The sequence below is a fragment of the Canis lupus genome, chromosome 31, assembly GCF_003254725.2.
Source record: "Canis lupus dingo isolate Sandy chromosome 31, ASM325472v2, whole genome shotgun sequence".
In the NCBI taxonomy this organism is placed as follows: Eukaryota; Metazoa; Chordata; class Mammalia; order Carnivora; family Canidae; genus Canis; species Canis lupus.
This window is the reverse complement of record NC_064273.1, coordinates 38,204,642-38,224,582: the sequence shown is the minus strand read 5'-3', so window position 1 is coordinate 38,224,582 and position 19,941 is coordinate 38,204,642. Positions and strand designations below refer to the sequence as shown.

The following is a 19,941-nucleotide window of genomic DNA, read 5'->3' as shown; positions in this document are numbered from 1 at the left end:
GAGGCCCCTCCGAGCCTCCGTTCCGTGGTGCTGGGTTTCCCCCTCGGGAATGTCTTAGGAAGTGAGGCTTTAGAGCGTGAGACACCAAAGGACAGTGCAGGTCTGACCAACTTATTAATTTTTTTAAGATTTTATTTATTTATGAGAAATACAGAGAGAGAGAAGCAGAGGGAGAAGCAGGCTCCATGCAGTAAGCCTGATGTGGGACTCGATCCCCGGACTCCAGGATCACACTGCGGCTGAAGGCAGCGTTAAACTGCTGAGCCACCTGGGCTGCCCTGACCAACTTATTAATTAAGGTCAGGTCCCAAAGAAGGTCCAATTATCTTCAAGGTCATGATAAAGGGAAGCAAATGAGCAAGTGGGAAACGGCCTTTGGGCTGGGCCCCCACCCGCTCCGGGAGGGTCTGCGGAGGGGGCGTGGGTGCCAGCTCCCTCTGGGCTCCTTGACGTGACCAGAGTGGTTCCTCCAGGATTTGGGGACCGGGAATGGATGCCCTGCAGCAGGTGGGGTGCAAAGGAGACAGGCCTGCAGGTGAGGGCAGGAGGCCTGACAGGAGGGCCCCCCACGGCGCCTGGCACCTCGCGGGCAGGTGGCAGGAGCAGCCCTGGCTGCAGGCCACTGGGTGCTCCCCTGGCCCGGGGGTGTGACGGGGAAGCAGCAGGTGTGACGCGTGGTGGCGCGGGGCAGGGGACGGCAACACAGAGCAGATGCTCCCGCCGCCTAAGTGTCTGGATGATGTGTGGGATGCTGTGCTCGGGCTGTGACACCTGTGACACCGGCAGCCCCTCCCACTGCAGAGGAGAGCCCGGTGCTCTGCTCTCACGTGGTCCTGCACTCGCCCTCCCAAGCGGTTGTGGTGTGGATGGCACCTCAGACCCGCGCCCGTGGTGTCCGGCTCGGGCATCAGAGCACCGCCCTCAGCTTCCCTCCCGGAACCTCTCACCTGGGCGCCTTGCGTCTGCCTCCCCCACTCGGTCCTGTGCTGTAGGCCACACGTGCACACGCATGCACACGGGCACACACACGGGCACACATGTGCATGAGGGGACACACGTGCACGAGAGGACACACACGAGCATGCACATGTCCACACGTGGGCATGCACATGTGCATGAGGGGACACACACAAGCATGCACACATGGGCATACACATGGGCACACACACGTGCACGAGGGGACACACACAGGCAAGTACATGTGCACAAGGGGACACACATGGACACGCCCATGTCCACACACGAGCATGCACACAGGGGCGCATACATGGGTACACAGCACACACGGACATGCACACACGAGCACACACCCATGCACACGCATAAGGGCACACACACGTGCACACACACGGGCACTCACACGCAGACACGCAGCACTGCGCTGGCTCACCGGGGCCCTTGTTGACCCGGCCGTGGGAATTCCCGCGGAGCTCACAGCATAGGATGCGACACGGGACGCCGGCAGCTACTTTGCCACGTGGACAGCGTGTGGCAAGAAAAAGGCTGCTGGCGGAGTCCGGAGAAGGGAAAGAGTTTCCCCGGGTTCGGGAAGCCCTGCCTAGGCCTCCTGCAGGAACCCGCGGGCAGGGCCTGACCACCCCGGCGCACCTGTCCGCCGTGTCCTGAAACAGTGCGGTGTGTTCCGTGGCGTGTTTTTGACATTTAAATGGCACCACGAGCTGTGCATCCTTTGGTAACATGCTTCTCCCCCGTCAGCGTCATGCGGAGCCGTCCATCCCTGATGAGTCCCGCAGCGTCGGCCGCTCCTGTTCGCGGCCGTGTAGGATTCCACCGCGGGGCGGACTGCCACCTATTTATTCTCCTTCACGGACATTGGGGTCTTCTTCATTTTTAGCTGCTGCCCCAAATGCTGCCCGTTTCCGTTCTTCTAACTCTTCTGGTGCCCACGTGCCAGCGTGGCTCGACGTTCTCTCCCCAGAAGTGCTCCTGCTCCTCCGTGGCCTTCGCCTACCCTGGAGCGTGCGAACTGCTCTGCAGAGTGGCTGTCCCCACTTGTCACACCAGCCGCCGAGGCATCGGCTGTCCCACGTCTCCTGCCGTGGCCACTACAGTTGCATGACCCCCACGTGGGCAGCCTGACAGTTGGGAGATACACCTTGGGAGATTTATTTTCTATTTTTTCTTAATAGGATGACAAGCATGCAGGAAAGTACAGAAAACCTGAGGGCACAGCTTGGTGAACATTCACAAAGTGGGTGTTCTCTGTAACCGCCGCGGGTCCAGGGAAGTGGACGCGCCCCGTGCCCAGAGCCTCCGTGCCTCCCCCCCACCCGCCCCCGTCCTCCTGGGGTGGCCGGCACCCTGATCTCCAGCACAACTGAGGACTTTCCCCTGTTTCTGAACTTACTGAGAGAGGGATCTCCTGCTAGCCTGCAGTCTGTTTCTGGTGTTCGGGTTCATCTAGCTCAGAAAACAGGCGAGGGAGCGGGCTCGTTTTTGTACGAGCTTGGAGAGGTTTACTGCTTGGAGTGCCAGCTGGCACCCACAGACCCCCTGGGTCTGGCCTTAAGACAAGAGGGTGGATTCCGAGTCCTGATCCGATTTCTCTAATGGTTACAGCTTATTCAAGTTCTAAATGACTCATTTTGGGAAGCTATATACTTTGTTAGAGAATTTATTGGGGTGAAGTTGTTCATGACATCCATTGCTTATTATATTATATTTTTAAAAGATTTTGTTTATTTATTCATGAAAGACACAGAGACAGAGAGAGGTAGAGACACAGGCAGAGGGAGAAGCAGGCTCCATGCAGGGAGCCCGACGTGGGATTCGATCCCGGGACCCCGGGGTCATGCCCTGGGCTGAAGGCAGATGCTAAACCACTGAGCCACCCGGGCATCCTTTTAAAATTTAATTTAATTTAATTTAATTTAATTTAATTTAATTTAATCTATTCTATTCTATTCTATTCTATTCTTTCTTAAAATATTTTACTTATTCATGAGAGACACAGAGAGAGAGAGGTTGAGACACAGGCAGAGGGAGAAGCAGGCTCCATGCAGGGAGCCAGACGTGGGACTGGATCCTGGGACCCCAGGGTCACGCCCTGAGCCAGAGGCAGATGCTCAATCACAGAGCCCCCGCCCCACCCACCCCAGGCATCCCTACTTGGAGGTTTTCGAGATAAAACACTCCTTGCCAGTGTCTCACTTCATCACAACTCATGAAAAGCTGAAGAAAAGTATCCTCAATTTTTCAAATTCTGAGTAAGTTGATCCTTGACGTCACTTTTCTTCCTGCCCAGTCGTGTTCGAGGGACGTGTGCCGCAGTGTCTCCCTGTGAGCGAAGGGCCGTGGCTCCTCCGAGGCATGAATGCACATTTTGCATTTCGAGGCTGTCCTATGTGGTATGTTGAAGCGCAGGAGAGTCACATCTTCCCGCTGAATTTCATCATCACTGATGATAATACGCATCGTTACTGGCAGCGCTTTCTACCTCAAGGTGTAGTTCGCCTATTGCGGCCGCTGCACCTGATGTTCCTGGTTAGGGTCTGCTGGGCGCACTTCCTTACTTTCAACCTTTCTGCTCTTGACCTCGGGGACGGGGCTTGACACCTCATGTAAAGGAGTAGGAGCAGATCTGTCCGTCTGTCCGGCTTGCGGGCTCCTGGTCTCTGCCGCAGCCACGAAGCCCTGCTGTTGCCGCACGAATAGCCACACACGGTGTGCGAGCCCAGGAGCGTGGCCGTGTCCAGTGAGGCCAGGCCCGCAGCCCTGGGCCTCTGCGAGGGGCGCAGCCGGGCACCCCCACTGTAGACGGCAACCACGCGGAGCTGAATTTTTTTTTTTTTTTAATTTTATTTAAAAAAAAATTCAATCCCTGCTTCTCACCTGGACACTTTCATCTCACTCTGTTTATCACGGTCGCAAATACATGGGAATTTATTTCTGTCGTCTTATTTTGTGATTCTCTTTGCTCCACTGTTGCACGCCGCTCCGAGCAGTCCTCTCCTACCTGCGCTCGCACTGACGTTTTACGAGTCTCCTTGTGTTTTCCCCCTTCCCTGGTCGTGACGTTCCCACGCCGTCTCGTCTTTCCCCCGTGGTCCCGAGGACTCCAGCGGTCTGGCGTTGGTCACGTCCCTTCTCGCCCTGAGAATAAAAGCAGATTCCCTGCAACGTATCAGCATTGCGTGTCCAGGGCTCTAGTTTTAACTTGATTTTTATTCTAACCACACAGCATCTGCAGCTCTTCTCCTCGGTTAATGTTTGTCCATCCACATGTTCTCCCAGCTTCTAAAGTCACTGTCCCTGCCCGCCCCCGGGTCCCGTGCTTCTTCCTGGGGGTGTCCTGCAGGTGCTCCCTGGGGTGGGGGGGCCTGGGCCTGGGGGTGTGGCCGGGGTGTGACAGGGCGTGGCCGGGCGGGTCTGCAGGCCGCCTCCCCGGGTTGCTGGTGTCCTGGCGACAGACACACCCTCTGTTTGTGCTGTTTTTGCTTATGGCCCTTCCTGTGCCGGGGGCTCTGGGAAACAGCCCCACAGGGTGACCCCGGCCTAGGGCACAGCCTCAGCTGGGAAGGGTTCAGGCCACGCGGTGCCGGATGGGCCCTGCGGGCATGTTGGCTGGTGGCCTGTTGGCGTGGGGTGGACAGACGGGCGCCCCCGGGGTCGTCCCCCCAACAACAGCTTGCTGGCTCCCTGGGTGTCCCTGCTGGGTGCTGACGCTTGTACCCCGTGGCCTGTCCATGCTGGGTCTATCAGCTCCCCCTTCTGGGCCTCTTCTTGCTGGGGTGGCCAGGCATCCTGCCCGCTGGTGTGGGGCCTGGCTGTGGGAAGATGGGAGGACGTGGCTGGACGTGCCCTCACCCCTGCCCATGGGGGAGCCGCCCGGGCCTGGCCCAGGATGGGATAGGTGGGGCCAAGGCCCTGCAGCCCCGGGAAGGGTGACCAGGTCTTGCCCCAGACAGCAGGTAACCTGCTGAGGAGGGTTCAGCCCCGCGGGTCCCACGTGCCCGAACCACAAAGGTGGAGGGTCTTCCACATAGGATCTTGATAAAACTTCGCTGTGAATCTCTGGGGAAGAAATCACTGTCCCTGTTTGTGCCGAGAGCCGGTCCCAGGCCGGGCAGTGGCGGGGATTTGAAGCCAGGTCGAGCTGCGCCCCCAGTGGGTGGGCGATCCTGGCACAGGGTGGATTCTGGAGCAGGGGTCGGGGACGAGGAGAGTGGGGTCCCCCTCTGGCCTCTGGGACATCCTGGACATGTGCTGGTCTCCTCATCCATGTCCTCAGGAGCCATCCAGCAAGGCTGGCCACCTCCCCGAGCCCGAAGCTCAGCCCTTGGCTCCAGATTCCAGAAAGGGGCTCAGGCGCAAGCCCCTTGGAATGAGGGGGCCGATGGGCCCTGTGCCATTGTGAACAATGCCCCTCTCACTCAAAACTGATGACAAATTCCGTGGACACCCTAACCGGAGGCCTCTACCCGCCCTCGCTTCATCAGCGAATGACCTGTGACCCTGGCCAACGAAGGCCCCCAGGGCGGCCATGGCGTGGACCCCATCCGTGGCCCCTCAGAGCTTCTCTGATCACCTCCTCGACCGGGCCGCGCCCTGGCTTCTACAGCACAGCCTCGTTTCCGAGACCCAGGAGATGGAGTCGTGCAGCATGTCTGGCTCCGTGCCTCCTCCTCTCCATGATAGGTGGGGATGCAGGTCCCCCCCCCCACGTATTTTAGGCATTTTTACTCCCCCTGTGCCCACGGTAGGGATGTGCCACACGGTACCCAGCCTGCGGTCCACAGACCTCTGGGCTGGCTCCTGCTCATGGAGGGGCCCACGCAGACGTTACGCTCACCTGCGCGTGTGCCCTTTGTGACGATGTGTGAACACATTTCTATCAGACACGTGTTTAGGAGCTGAGTTGCGGGTTTTTAGGACACGCATATTTTCAACCTACTAGACAATACCCAACATAAATCCTTTTAAGGTAAGGTGTGTAGCACGATTCCACCAAGTTACACTTCCACCAGGAGGCAGGGGTTCCAGGGCCTCATCCTTGATAAAGCTTAGTATTGATGCTCTCTCTCTCAATCTCTCTCTTTTTAAAAGATTTCATTAATTTATTCATGAGAGACATAGAGAGATTGAGAGAGAGAGAGAGAGAGAGAGAGAGAGGCAGAGACACAGGCAGAGGGAGAAGCAGGCTCCATGCAGGGAGCTCGACGTGGGACTCGATCCCGGGACCCCAAGACCAGGCCCTGGGCTGAAGGCAGGTGCCAAACTGCTGAGCCACCTGAGCTGCTTTTTTTTTTTTTTTTTATATTTCATTCATTTATTGATGCTCTATCTTTTAAAGATTTATTTATTTGAGACAGAAAGAGAGAGAGAGAGAGGAGAGAGAGAGAGAGAACGAGTGCAGGGAGGAGCAGGGGGAGAGAGAGAACCCCAAGCAGACTTCCAGCTGAGCTCGGAGCCCGTTGCGGGGGCTCAATCCCACAACCTTGAGATCATGACTTGAGCTGAACCCAGGGAGTAGGTCACTTAACTGACTGAGCCACCCGGGGCGCCGCTTAGCCCTGATTCTCTCTTTTTAAAGTCAGGTGTGTTGAGGTGCGACTTACATATAGTAAAATTTAGTCTTTTTACGAGTACTTGCAAAGAACTTGTATAGATGTGTACGGTTTACATCACACCCGCACCACGATGGTGACACAGGACTTCACGACGCACCCCCCCGCCCCCCGCCACCCCATATGCCCTCACGACCGGCCCAGCATCTGGAAACCACCGATCTGGTCACTCTAGGTGTGCTTCTTCTTTTTTTTTTTTTTTTTAATTTTTATTTATTTGTGATAGTCACAGAGAGAGAGAGAGGCAGAGACAGAGGCAGAGAGAGAAGCAGGCTCCATGCATCCGGAGCCCGACGTGGGATTTGATCCTGGGTCTCCAGGATCACGCCCTGGGCCAAAGGCAGGCGCCAAACCGCTGTGCCACCCAGGGATCCCGGTGTGCTTCTTCTAGAACGCCATATAAATGGAACCCATGGCACGAAGCCTTCCGTGCTTCTTTGGCTCCCGTCACTTGGAACAGTCCCTCTGAGGCTCATTCACGTCGTTGCCTTCGTCAGAGCATGTTCTTCTGATTTGCTGACTAGTGTCGGACACCCCCTCGGTGGTGGTGGCCGTGAGGTTTGCCTCGAGTTTCTGGCTAGTACGAATGAACCATTATGACGCTCACGCGCAGGTTTCTTTGTAGGCATATGCTTTTATTCCCCCTGAGTAACTGTCCAGGAGTGGGATAGCCGGGCTGCGGGCTAGGGGTCCGTCCTGATGCCACCTTGCCTTGATCAATGTAGCTCTAGGGGGACTCCCCAAATCACCTACTCTTTGTTTTCCAACTTTGCTCCTTCTTCTTACGCAAGTTGTTTTAGGCAGTCCTAGTTTCTTTGTCTTCCCATATAGGCATCAGAGTAAGCTTATCAATATCTTTAAAAATTCATATTGAGATTTTGATTGGGATTGTGTTGGAACTATAGATCAGTTTTGGGGAAAATTCTTTTTTTTTTTTTTGAACCATGGATTATTTAGAAGTGGGTTGGTTAATTTCCAAATTACGTGGGAGGTTGCCAGCTATCCTTTTGTTATTAATGTCTAATTTCACTGTAGTCAGAGAATATATTGTATTATTTCAATTCCTTTAAATTTGCTGAAGTTTATTTTTATCGTGGATAACATGGTCTTTTTTGGTATATATTCCATAAGCACTTGAAAACAATGTGTATTCGTCAGTCGCCGGGTGATGTTTGATAAGTATTAACTAGGCCAAGTTGGTTGGCGGTACTGTTGGGCCCTTTACATCCTTATTGATTTTCTGTCTACATGTTCGATTCACTGCTGAGAAGCTCAAGTCCCATGATAACAAAACATGTGGATTTGTCCATTTTCCCCTGCAGTTCTTTCAGTTTTTTTTTGGTTTGTTTTGTTTCAAGTGTTTTGAAATGTTGTTATTAGGTTCTTACACATTTAGGATTCTTAATGTTTTCATGGTGAATTAACCTCTTTATTATTATGCAATATTCCTTTTTATCCTTGGTACCATGTTGTATTCTGAAATATACATTTTATATTAGTATAGACATTCCAACTTCATTTATTTTTAAAAAATATTTCATTTGAATTCAATTTGCCAGCATATAACACCCAGTGCTCATCCCATCAAGTACCCTCCTCAGTGTCCGTCACCCAGTCACCCCAGCCCCCTCTCCTCCCCTTCTGCAACCCTTTGTTTCCTAGAGTTAGGAATCTCTCATGGTTTGTCTCCCTCTCTAATTTCCCCCGCTCAGTTCCCATCCTTTCCCTTATAATCTATTTGGTTATTTCTTATATTCTACATTTGAGTGAGACCATATGATGATTGTTTTTCTCTTATTCACTTACTTCACTCAGCATAATACCCTCCAGTTCCATCCATATCAAAGCAAATGGTAATTATTCATCCTTTCTGACGGCCGAGTGACACCCGGTGTGTGCATAGACCACGTCTTCTTCCTCCATCATCTGTCCATGGACGTCGAGGCTCCTCCCACAGTGTGGCCCCTGTGGACACGGCTGCTGTGAACACTGGGGTGCAGGTGCCCCTCTGAATCTCTACATCTGTATCTTTTGGGTAAATCCCCAGTAGTGCAAGTGCGGGGTCATATAGGGTAGCTCTATTTTTAACTTTTTGAGGACCCTCCATACTGTTTTTCCACTGTGGCTGCACCAGCCTGCATTCCCGCCAGCAGGTGAGAGGCTCCCCTTTCTCCGCGTCCTCTCCAACATGTGCTGTTTCCCGTCTTGTTAATTGTAGGCATTCTGATAGGTGTGAGGTGGGATCTCATTGTGGTTTTGATGTGCTTTTCCTTGATATCAAGTGATGTTGAGCATCTTTCCATGTGTCTGTGGCCACGTGTAAGTCTCTTCTGGAGAGTTGTCTGTTCATGCCTTCCGCCCATTTCTTACTGGATTGTTTGTTTCTTGGGTGTTGAGTTTGAGAAGTTCTTTATAGATCTTGGATACTAGCTCTTTATCTAGGGGCTAGTATCTGTCATTTGCAAGTATCTTCTTCCATCCTGTAGGTTGTCTTTTAGTTTTGTTGACTATTTCCTTTGCTGTGCAGAAGCTTTTCATCCTGATGAAGTCCCAATAGTTCATTTTTACTTTTGTTTCCCTTGCAGGGAAGTGGCTGAGGTCAAAGAGGTTGCTGTCCGTGTTCTCCTCTAGGATTTTGATGGATTCCTGTCTCACATTTAGGCCTTTCATCCATTTTGAGTTTATTTTTGTGCATGGTGTGAGAAAGTGGTCCCATTTCATTCTCCTGCATGTGGCCTCCAATTTTCCGAATGCCATTTACTGAAGAGACTCTTTTTCCCAGTGGATAATCTTTCCTGCTTTGTCAAAGATGAGTTGGCCATAGAGTTGAGGGCCCATTTCTGGGTTCTCTATTCTGTTCCATTGATCTGTGTGTCTGTTTCTGTGCCACACTGATGGTCACAGCTTTGTAATACAGCTTGAGGTCAGGCATTGTGATGACACCAGCTTTGGTTTTCTTTTTCAACATTCCTTTGGTATTTGTGGTCTTTTCTGGTTCCATACAAATCTTAGAATTATTTGTTCCAACTCTGTGAAAAATGTTGACGGTATTTGCATTGAATGTAGATTTTTCTGTATAGTCACACTTTCATTGTTTAAAAGGTTTTATTTATTTATTCATGAGAGACACAGAGAGAGGCAGAGACACAGGCCGAGGGAGAAGCAGGCTCCCTCCGGGGAGCCCGATGTGGAACTCGATCCCAGGACCCTGGGATCACGCCCTGAGCCGAAGACAGACGCTCAGTCACTGACCCACCCAGGTGTCCCTGTATAGTCACACTTTTTAAAACAAATTTTTTTATTTATTTATGATAGTCACACACAGAGAGAGAGAGAGAGAGGCAGAGACACAGGCAGAGGGAGAAGCAGGCTCCATGCACCGGGAGCCTGACATGGGATTCGATCCCGGGTCTCCAGGATAGCGCCCTGGGCCAAAGGCAGGCACTAAACTGCTGCGCCACCCAGGGATCCCTATAGTCACACTTTTAATGATGTGTCCACGTCATTATGTTTTATAGGGGTTGGGGATATATTTATACTACTTGAGGTATTATGAGCTTTTTGGATCTGTGGTTTTATGTATTTCATTATTTTTAGACACTTTCTCAGCTCTTATCTCTTATTTCTTCTGCCTTATTTTCTCTCTCCTGCTTCTCTGGGACTTTAATTACATGCATTAGTGATGATTTGATATCTTCCTAGAGCTCTTTGATGTTCTGTTCTTGTTTTTCCTCCCACTTTCTCTTTGTGTGTGTGTGTTTTAAAGATTTTACTATTGTTTTTAAATAATCTCTCCACTCAATGTGGGACTAGAACTTACAGCCCTGAAATCAAGAGTTGCATGCTCCACTGACTGAACCAGCCATATGGCCCTCTTTGTGTTTTAATATGGGAAATTTCTATTTACTTATCTTCATTTTTTTAAAATTTTTTATTTATTTATGATGGTCACACACAGAGAGAGAGAGAGAGAGAGAGAGAGAGGCAGAGACATAGGCAGAGGGAGAAGCAGGCTTCATGCACCTGGATCCTGACGTGGGATTCGATCCCGGGTCTCCAGGATCGTGCCCTGGGCCAAAGGCAGGCGCCAAACCGCTGCGCCACCCAGGGATCCCTATTTACTTATCTTCAAATTGAACGATTCCACTCTTAGCTGTGTGAAGTATACTCATGAGCTCATTGTAGGAATTAATTTTTGACACTGTATTTTGAATTTTATATTATTGTTTGGGTCTTTCTTACAATTTCCATGTCTCTTCCAAAATTCCCTATCTGTTCATGTATTTAGTCTGTGTTTTACACACTGTCCTTTTACATATTGTGATATTCTGAGCCTGGAGACTCATGGAAGCTCTGCACCCTCTCCTCATGCCTTGCTCTCTGCATCTCTTCCCTCTGGCTGTTTATGAGCTGTATCCTTTTATAATAGAGTGGAAATCTAGTGAGCAAAAGCTTCTCTGAGTTCTGTGAGGCATTGTAACATATCAGTTGAACCTAGGGACCTCCGATCCAGAGCCGGTTGGTCAGAAATTTAGGTGACAGGCTAAGCTTGCAGGTGGCATCTGAAGTGGGGTGTGGTGTCAGTCTTCTAGGACTGAGCAATTAACCTTTGGGTCTGATGCTGTCTCCAAGTAGATAGTGTCAGAACTGAGTTAAATTTTAGGACACCATGTGGTGTCCCAGAGCACTGTTGGAGGTATGGGGAAGCATCGCCACACATGTGTGAAAACACAATTTGTGTATTAATCACAATTAATTAATTAATAGAAGCCTTCTTTGCCCCACACGATAGAATGTGTCACTCCATCCCACAGGTAACGATCATCCTAAATTTAATATTTGTCATTCTCACGCTTTTATCTATACATTTACCACATGTCCTCCATAAATATTCACATCTCTTACATATTTGCCACTTTGACTCTTTTTAGTGCTTTCTGGATACTTTCTTTGGACCTGCCTTCTGATTTTTCTAATCCCCTCTTTAGCTGTGTGTTTTATTGTTATGTGATGACCTTCAAGGTACCTAAGAGTTTGGATTCCTTTGTGGTGGGCTTCCAGGGCCTGTGTGCTTAGGGCAAGGGCTGGAGGCGGTGTTCTTGCTCTGCCCTTTCTCCTGCCCCCGTGTGTCTGGCACGTGGAGGGGACCTCTACACATGCCTGCCTCCCCCTCCAATGACTGCTCCTCCTCCTGCAGCTCTACCAGCCAGGCTAAGTTGGACCAGGAGGGCTCTGTTGTCCTGGCCCAGGGTCAGTCTTGAGCAGGCCTATGTGCCTGGGTCGTGGAGGGTGAGGCTTTCTCACTTCCTACTGCTTCTCCCTGCAATGGCCAGACTCCACTTTGTAGTTGGGGAGGGTTTGTGTGAGCTTCCCCTGCCCCCCGCCTTTTGCAGCGCTCTGATTCCTGGCCCCTGTTCAGTGGGGGTAGCTCTTCCTCTGCCCTTCCCCATCTATAAAGTGAGTCTCAGGTGCTGGATGTGGGGATGACCCCTTCCCCCTGCACCCTCCAAGGCCCTCCACCCCCAGCTGAGCTGCTGGAGAAAGGGCTCTTTGAGGAAGGGCTGTTGTACTTATGCTTGTATATGTCTTCGAGATAAGAACTTCAAAATATGTGAGAGTAAACCAGAGGGACAAGCTGCATCAGGAAGGCATGATTTATTTGGCTCACACAGGGTTGGTTCTCTGCTGGAGACAGAGGACCCTGGAAAACCAGGGCTTCCCGGGGGTGGGGAGCACACTTCCCAGGGTCACAGAAGGATCCAGATCATCCTGCTCCATCCTTGCCACTGGCTTCAGAGGGTCTGCTGGGCATGTTCTTCATCTGCCCCATGCAGAACCTGGAGACCCACCGAAGGCTCGTTCCAGGAAGGGTACAGGTGTGGCCCTCGTGCCCTGGGAGCGGCCGGGAGGGAAGCTCATGGGCAGAAGCAGGACGGGGTGCGACAGGAGACGGGCCTGCAGACCAGGGTGGGGCGGGAGGGCTGGCAGGACCCAGAGGACTGGCAGGAGGAGGCCACGAACACCAGGGGCTTGCAGCTCACGGGCAGGCACACGGAGGACTGGGAGGAGGGGATGACATACACGGAGGGCCGGCAGCTCACAGGCACAGACACGGCAGGCTGGCAGCTCACGGGCATGGACACGGAGGGCCGGCAGCTCACGGGCATGGACACGGAGGGCTGGCAGCTCACGGGCATGTAGCCGGACGCCTGGCAGGGGCTGGAGGTGAAGCAGGAAGCCTGGCAGCCCGGGGAGCAGCTGGTGTGGCACATGTTGGCGTGGAGCTGGGCTGGTGTCAGGGAGGAGGGTGGAGGTGTCTGGAGGGTGCTCCCGGGGTGGCCTTTATACCCCGGCTGGAGCGTCCTGGAGCATGACTGCCTGTTGACTTCCTCAGTTGTTTCCACCACGCTTCCCCCCGCATCCTGTCGCGGGTGTGCTCTCCTGTGTCAGGCTCCACCATAAATACGTTTAGCGTAGAGGCCAATTTCTTCTTCTGTAAACAGGTTGTTCTGGTTTGACTTTGTGTGGGGTTGGGGTGATCTCTCCAGGCCCGCACTGTGCACACAGCACCACTGGCTCCACTCCGGACTGCATCCTTCATCCCTTCTTGCCTCATGCCGTCTGGGGGCACTTTGGGGGCAGTGATGCATTCTGAGCTTTTGTGCCGCACAGAGAACATTAAAGTGGGGATCCCTATGCTGGGAAGCAGGGAAGTCTGTGGGACAAGTCGGGCCTCCGCTTGTTTTGTAAATAAAGTTTTATTGGAAACAGTCATGCTCGTTTGCTTCCGTGTTGTCTGGGGCTTGCTCTGTAACGCGGGGTGCTTATCGAGAGCACGCCACTGCCAGCCTGAAATAGTTACTCTCCTCCCTTTATGGAGAGGTGACCCCTTCTGCCTCCTAGTAACCTATGCAACAGCTGGTTTGTTTGTGCAACACATATGTATTGTGTGCCGGCCACAGAGACGTGCTGGCCCCATGAGGGCGAGCACGTTGTTCAGGGCGAGCAATGAACGAGTGCGTGAAAGTTAATGCGTGAAATGATTCCAGAGCAGACCAAGTCCCAGAAAGAAAAACAGGTTCAGCAGGTAAAGAGGAGTGAAGGCGCTGGTGGGTGGTTTGGGGCCCCCCCGGGTGGAGGCGATGCCGAGAGAACAGAATTAAGACACACGAAAAGTGACTAGGGGACCGTATCAGGAAGTCTAACAACGAGCGATCCCAACCCAAGGAGGAGCAGAGAATGATATTGAGACGTAAATAGTGGACCAAAGTCCCCAATGGTTTTTCAAGTAGGCTCCATGCCCAGTGTGGATCCCAACGGGGGGCTTGAGCTCACCACCCTGAGGTCAAGACCTGAGCTGAGATCAAGAGTCGGATCTTTAACTAACTGAGCCACCCAGGACTCCCCTCCCCCAACTTGTTTTTATTTAAATTCTAATTTATCGATCCAAGAGTCTCAGAAAACCCCTGAAGTCCCGCATAATCTGGCACCGAGGTCGAGGCCCCGGACTCCAGGGTGCAACCGAGCAGCTTCAGATTCCTGCTGCTTCACCCGGTGGTGAGAAGGCCCGCACGTCAGGGACTCTGACTGCACCTCCGTGTAAGTGGGGTCCCCCCCACCCCTTGGATGGTGACAGGGATTGGTGACTAATCAGGGATGAGCGGATCCACGTGCAAGGGTCCTGTGCCCGGCACAGGGCTGGGACTGTGTGATGTGTGTGATGTGGCCACGGCCGCCGGCCACGAGGAGCCCTGCTGCTTGGCTCTGGTCCGTCGGGAAGATTCTGGATCACGGAGTTTCCGAATCGATCCCGGTCTGGCGAACAGGACGGTGCTTGTGTGGACGGAGGATGGTGTATCAGCTCGGGGAGGCCCCCCAACATCCCGATGTGGGGTCCCCTGTCCCCAGCTGACGGTCCCTCGCCATCCTACCCGGGCTCTGAATCCAGAACTCCCTGGGCCGCTGGGTCACGGCGAGCCTGCAGCTGACACAGGGTTTCCTGAACTGAGTCACTCGCACCAGGAACTCCGGGAAGAGACGCGGAGGAGGAGGAGGAGGAAAACCATCAGGCGACTGGAGGAAGGGACGCCACAGCTGGGTATAAAGGCCACCAGGGAGGAGCCTCCAGACCAGCCTGTCCTCGTCCCTGACTCCACTCCAGCCCCACTCCACCATGTGCCACACCAGCTGCTCCGAGGGCTGCCAGCCGGCCTGCTGCGTGCCCAGCTCCTGCCAGGTGTCCAGCTGTGTGCCCAGTTCCTGCCAGGTGTCCAGCTGCGTGCCCAGCTCCTGCCAGGTGTCCAGCTGTGTGCCCAGCCCCTGCCAGGTATCCAGCTGCGTGCTCAGACCCTGCCAGGTATCCAGCTGTGTGCCCAGCTCCTGCCAGGTGTCCAGCTGTGTGCCCAGCCCCTGCCAGGTGACCTTCTGCGTGCCCAGCCCCTGCCAGGTGTCCAGCTATGTTCCCAGCTCCTGCCAGGTGTCCAGCTGTGTGTCAAGCCCCTGCCAGGTGTCCAGCTGTGTGCTCAGCCCCTGCCAGGTGTCCAGCTGCGTGCCCAGCTCCTGCCAGGTGTCCAGCTGTGTGCCCGTGAGCTGCAGGCCAGTTGTGTGCTTTCCAGTGAGCTGCAAGCCTGCCGTGTGCCTGCCCGTGAGCTGCAAGCCCATCGCGTATGTGGCCTCCTCCTGCCAGTCCTCTGGTTGCTGCCAGCCCTCGTGCCCCACCCTGGTCTGCACCCCTGGCCCATGTGGCACCCCCAATTGCTGCTGAGCTGTGGCCTCCTAGGACCCCTCCTCCCTGCAATCAGAAGTAGCTGCTCTGAGCTCCTACCAGGCAGCCCAGGCATCACCCGCCTCAGACATTCTGGACCCAACTGGACCATCTTCCAGCAAAGCCACTTGATCCCCACTAACCAGGCAGAGCGGGTCGCCCACTGGGTCCCCAGGCCCCGGCCTGGGTCACCCACACAGCACCCAGCTGGCTGGTGGGAGTGCCCAGGCTCTGCAGCCGCCCCCACGACAGTCTAATAAATCCCGGAGCGTGTGCGAAGCCCCCAAGTGTGTGCGGCGTGTCTCCTTTAGGGCCTTTCTCGAAACTGCTTTCTCCGGGTGGCTCCCTAGGATCCAGGAGTGCTCCCTCTGCCGAGGCGCCCCGGTTACCAGGTGGCCGTGCCCAGGCGGCGAGGGGGCGAGTGGGCCTCCTGCTCAGCCTGAGGCGCCCCTGAAGCTTCCTTTGGTCCCACTTTGTCCCTCGAACCACCGAGGTTCGTTCTTGCTCTGCTGGGAGGGACTGAGGGTGCGTCTCCAACCTTCCCACCTGCCTTTTAGGTACAAAGATCCCCGCTCAGCCACTAACATACGGAGCCAACCTGGTCGAAAACTGAGACGTGTATGCTCCGGGGAAGAGCACAGCTCCTCCTTCGCCCACGGGGACAGGGCTCTGGGGGTAACTTCCCCCCCACCCCGGAGTCGCCCGCGTCCCTGTCCCCAGGATGGGTTAATACAGCCCTGCAGGCGAGGCGGCTCCGCAGATGGGTGACCTGAGGCTGATGCACTGGGAGGTGGGCAGGGTGGGCCGGGTGGGCCCGTGTGATCCAGGGATTCGTGAGAAGGAGATGGGGGTGTGTGGAAGAGGAGGCCGTGGGAAACGGGATGCTGCGCTGCGGGCTTGGAGCACAGAGTGGGGAGCATGGAGCGGGGAGCACGGAGCGGGTGGTGGAGCACAGAGCACTGACCAGGGAACATTGAGCAAGGTGCAGGGAGCACTAAGCAGGGAGCACCGAGGAAGGAGCACGAAGCAGGGATCACCACTCAGGGAGCAGGGAGCATCAAGCAGGGAGCCCTGCTCAGGGAGCACCATGCAGAGAGCATGAAGTAGGAATCATGGAGCATCCAGCAGGGTGCAGAGAGTACCCAGCAGGGAGCGCCGAGCAGGGAGTCCTGCGCAGGGAGCAGGGAGCACTGAGCAGGGTTCAGGGAGCCCCGCGCAGGGAGCACCGAGCAGGGAGCCCCGAGCAGGGTGCAGGGTGCAGGGAGCACGGAGCAGGGAGCCCCGCGCGGGGACGGCGCTGCGCCCGGGGGACGGGGGACAGGTGTGCGGGCGCTCCGCAAGGACCGGGCCCCCCAGAGAGCGGCCGCCGGGACCTGAGCGTCCGCCGGGGTCGGTGCTCCCGCAGCGCCGGTGCGTGCGTCCCCGTGGCCCCCGCGCAGACTCAGCCCCTGCGTCGCCAGCCTCGACGCCCGCCGTCCGCGCTCCCGCGTGGGGCCCGCGTGGCTCGGGGTGGGGACCCCCGACCCGCCAACCGGCCCTGCCCCGATGCGCCTGCGCCCCTTGCGGGGGACCGCGGACACCCTCGGCCTGACTCCCCGGGCCGGGGCGCGGGCCGCCGGGGACACACGAGGGCAGGGCAGCGCCAGGGGAGCCGGGGTCAGCGGGGGGGGGGGGGGGGGGGGGGGCAGGGGGGGCGCCTGAACCAGGACGTGGTCCCCGGGGAGCACCCGCGGGGTCCTGACCGCGCCGGGACCGCGCACCCACGGTTCTGGGAGCGCCCGGCACCCCCAGGCCTCGGGTCTCGAGCATGTGAGGGTCCGGCCGGGGCGCCTGCGGGGCTCCCTCCTCCAGCCCCGGCCCGAGAGCCCCACCGCGTGTCCAGCCGGGGACCCTCCCCCCGGGCCCCCCGGGCCGCCACAGGCAGCGCGAAGGCCCCGCCCCGGGGATGCCCTTGAGGGGTGGGAGGGGGACCGCGCTGCTCCCGGGTGCACCAGGCCGCCGCCAGCAGAGGGGCTCCCTGGGGTCGGGGTGGGGGCTGGGGGGCTCGGAGGGTGGGGGCGGTGGGGGCTTTGAGGCTGGGGGTGTAAAGTCTCAGAGGGTGGGGGTGAGGGCTCGGAGGGTGGGGGTATGGGGGCTCAGAGAGTGGGGGCGGTGGGGGCTCGGAGGGTGGGGGCGTGGAGGCTCGGAGGGTGGGGGTGTGGGGCTCGGAGGGGGGAGATGGGGGCTCGGAGGGTGGGGGGATGGGGGCTCGGAGGGTGGGGGCGGTGGGGGCTCGGAGGGTGGGGGCGTGGAGGCTCGGAGGGTGGGGGCGGTGGGGGGCTCGGAGGGGGGAGATGGGGGCTCGGAGGGTGGGGGTGTGGGGCTCGGAGGGGGGAGATGGGGGCTCGGAGGGTGGGGGCAGTGGGGAGCTCGGAGGGTGGGGGCGTGGAGGCTCGGAGGGTGGGGGTGTGGGGGCTCGGAGGGTGGGGGTGTGGGGGCTCGGAGGGTGGGGGTGTGGGGCTCGGAGGGGGGGAGATGGGGGCTCGGAGGGTGGGGGCAGTGGGGAGCTCGGAGGGTGGGGGCGTGGAGGCTCGGAGGGTGGGGGTGTGGGGGCTCGGAGGGTGGGGGTGTGGGGGCTCGGAGGGTGGGGGTGTGGGGCTCGGAGGGGGGAGATGGGGGCTCGGAGGGTGGGGGCAGTGGGGAGCTCGGAGGGTGGGGGAGTGGGGGCTGGGAGCGCTGAGCCGCATCGCTGCAGCAGAACACGCGACCCGGAGGCTGACACCTCCATCGCATTCTCTCCTTGGGCAACGGGGGCTGGCTGGTCGTGTAGACGCCCCGTCTGGGAGCTGTGGGGCAGACCGTGTAGACACTCCCTCTGGGAGCAGCCGTGCTGGCCATGTAGACGCCTCCTCTGTGAGCCGGCCTGGCTGTGTAGACAGCCCATCTGAGAGCAGCCAGGCTCGGTGTGTAGATGCCCTGTCTGGGAGCAGCTGGGATAGCTGTGTAGACACCCTGTCTGGGAGCAGCCAGACTGACCATGTGCACGCCCCATCTGGGAGCCATCTGGCTGGCCGTGTAGACGCCCCTCTGTGAGCAACCTGTCTGGGAGCAGTCCTGCTGACCGTGTAGACGCCCCATCTGGGAGCAGTCCTGCTGACCGTGTAGATGCCCCGGCCAGGGGTCGTTGGCCACAGGCAGGCTGGCCAGGCCTTTGCAGGGTACCTGAGCCTCCTGCAGGAACCGTCAGGTGGCCCCTGCGTCAAGCCGCCAGCCCAGGGCAGGGGTGCCTCCCGCAGGGCCCCACCTGACCCTCCTACGCACTATTTTGGCGCTGTTGTGGGCTGTGGGTTGCTGGGAGGTTGACTTCCTGGGGAGTCAACCTCATGCCCTTTGAGATCCACCCGGGTCTCCGCCTTTATCTGTGCAGATGGTCTGGTTTTCATGAAATTTAAATAAACAAGTAATGGGCACAGGTTTTGAATCAATTCAGGCGAACTGAGGGGTTTAAGAGCCCAGCCCCTTTCCCTTTCGAGGCCCCTTGGCTCTGGGTCCTCCCCCGGGGTAGAGCCCGCCTGGGGCCAGGGGAGCCAGCCTCTGAGGGGGCGCCTGTCCTCTCCCGCCTGCCGCGCCCCTGCTCTTCTGCCCCCGGGCCTCTCCCCCCTGTTCCTGGCACAAGACATAAGGGGGGCCTGATGCCGGCCTGGTTGGTCTGCCTGGTGCCCGCCTGGCCCCCCAGCGCTGTGGTCCCCTGAGACTGCAGGCCCGTCCTCCCCCGCTGTCCCAAGGGTTTGTCCACAAGGCACCTTTTTGCCCCCATCTCCTTAATCAGGCCTCGAAGCTTTGAGTAGAGTGGATGATGCCTGACCCACCCTGCACCCCTCTCGGGGTCTACAGGGATTTGCGGGGCTCAGAGCGCCAGCCCTTGTGCCCACCCAGCAAGCGGCCGCTCCTCTGTGTGGGGACCCCTCCCCAGGGGAGTCAGCACGGTGCTGGGTACTGACCCTCGGGGTCCCGCCAGTTAGGGTCCTGCAGCTCCCTTTCACCTGCACGGGCAGGGGGCCGGGTGGGCCGGAGCCCGAAGGCCACTCAGGGTGCAGGCCTTCTGTGGCCCTGCTCACCTCCCGGGCCCAGGCTGGGAGGGCTCCGCACCGTGGGTGGGTGTGGGTGTGGGTGTGGGTGTGAGTGTGGGTGTGGGGGGATCCTGGGAGGGGAAGGGCCAGGTGCGTGCAGGCGACATCCGCATTCAGACCTCGTCTCTCAGGGGCTTTGAGCTTGGACGTGAGACTGTGTCGTCACTGTTTGTGGCTCCCCCCAGCAGCCACGGCTCCAACCCAGGGCTCTCCGGGCTCGGAGGAGGAGGGACAGACATACGCCCGTCTCTACTTCATGACACAAACGCTTTATTGATCACAGTAATTGGCCTTAGTCACGCGGATTACAAGCCACGGCTCCTGCAGATGAGGGCCTCGGGGCCGCAGGTCGCCCCTGCTGAGGGCTGCGGGCCGTCTCCCCAGAGAGGGGCGGGCGGCCTGTTCAGGTTCCCAGTTGGCAGCAGCCGCATGTCCACCGGGGGCAGGGGGTCCCGGGGTAGGGGGACGGGGGGCTCAGCAG

At 57.0% G+C, this 19,941-nt stretch overlaps 2 protein-coding genes across 4 annotated transcripts; one reads left to right on the top strand and one right to left on the bottom strand.

Annotated features, from left to right (window-relative positions):
* Nucleotides 1-12,461: 12,461 nt before the first annotated feature.
* LOC112669271 (keratin-associated protein 12-1-like) lies at nucleotides 12,462-13,155 on the bottom strand. 3 transcript variants are annotated; one of them, XM_035709232.2, is made up of 2 exons: nucleotides 12,701-13,155; nucleotides 12,462-12,646 (listed from the first exon to the last, which is right to left on the bottom strand). In XM_035709232.2, the coding sequence occupies exons 1-2, from the start codon at nucleotides 12,857-12,859 to the stop codon at nucleotides 12,503-12,505; spliced, it is 303 nt and encodes a 100-aa protein (XP_035565125.1). In that variant the 5' UTR covers nucleotides 12,860-13,155; the 3' UTR covers nucleotides 12,462-12,502. The 3 variants fall into 3 exon arrangements, with proteins under 3 accessions (XP_035565125.1, XP_035565124.1, XP_025318024.1); XM_035709231.2 differs by having other exon boundaries at nucleotides 12,462-12,683; nucleotides 12,729-13,155; XM_025462239.3 differs by having other exon boundaries at nucleotides 12,462-13,155.
* A 1,605-nt stretch (nucleotides 13,156-14,760) lies between these two features.
* LOC112669270 (keratin-associated protein 12-1-like) lies at nucleotides 14,761-15,351 on the top strand. The gene is made up of 2 exons (XM_035709233.1): nucleotides 14,761-14,823; nucleotides 15,124-15,351. The coding sequence occupies exons 1-2, from the start codon at nucleotides 14,761-14,763 to the stop codon at nucleotides 15,349-15,351; spliced, it is 291 nt and encodes a 96-aa protein (XP_035565126.1).
* Nucleotides 15,352-19,941: the final 4,590 nt, after the last annotated feature.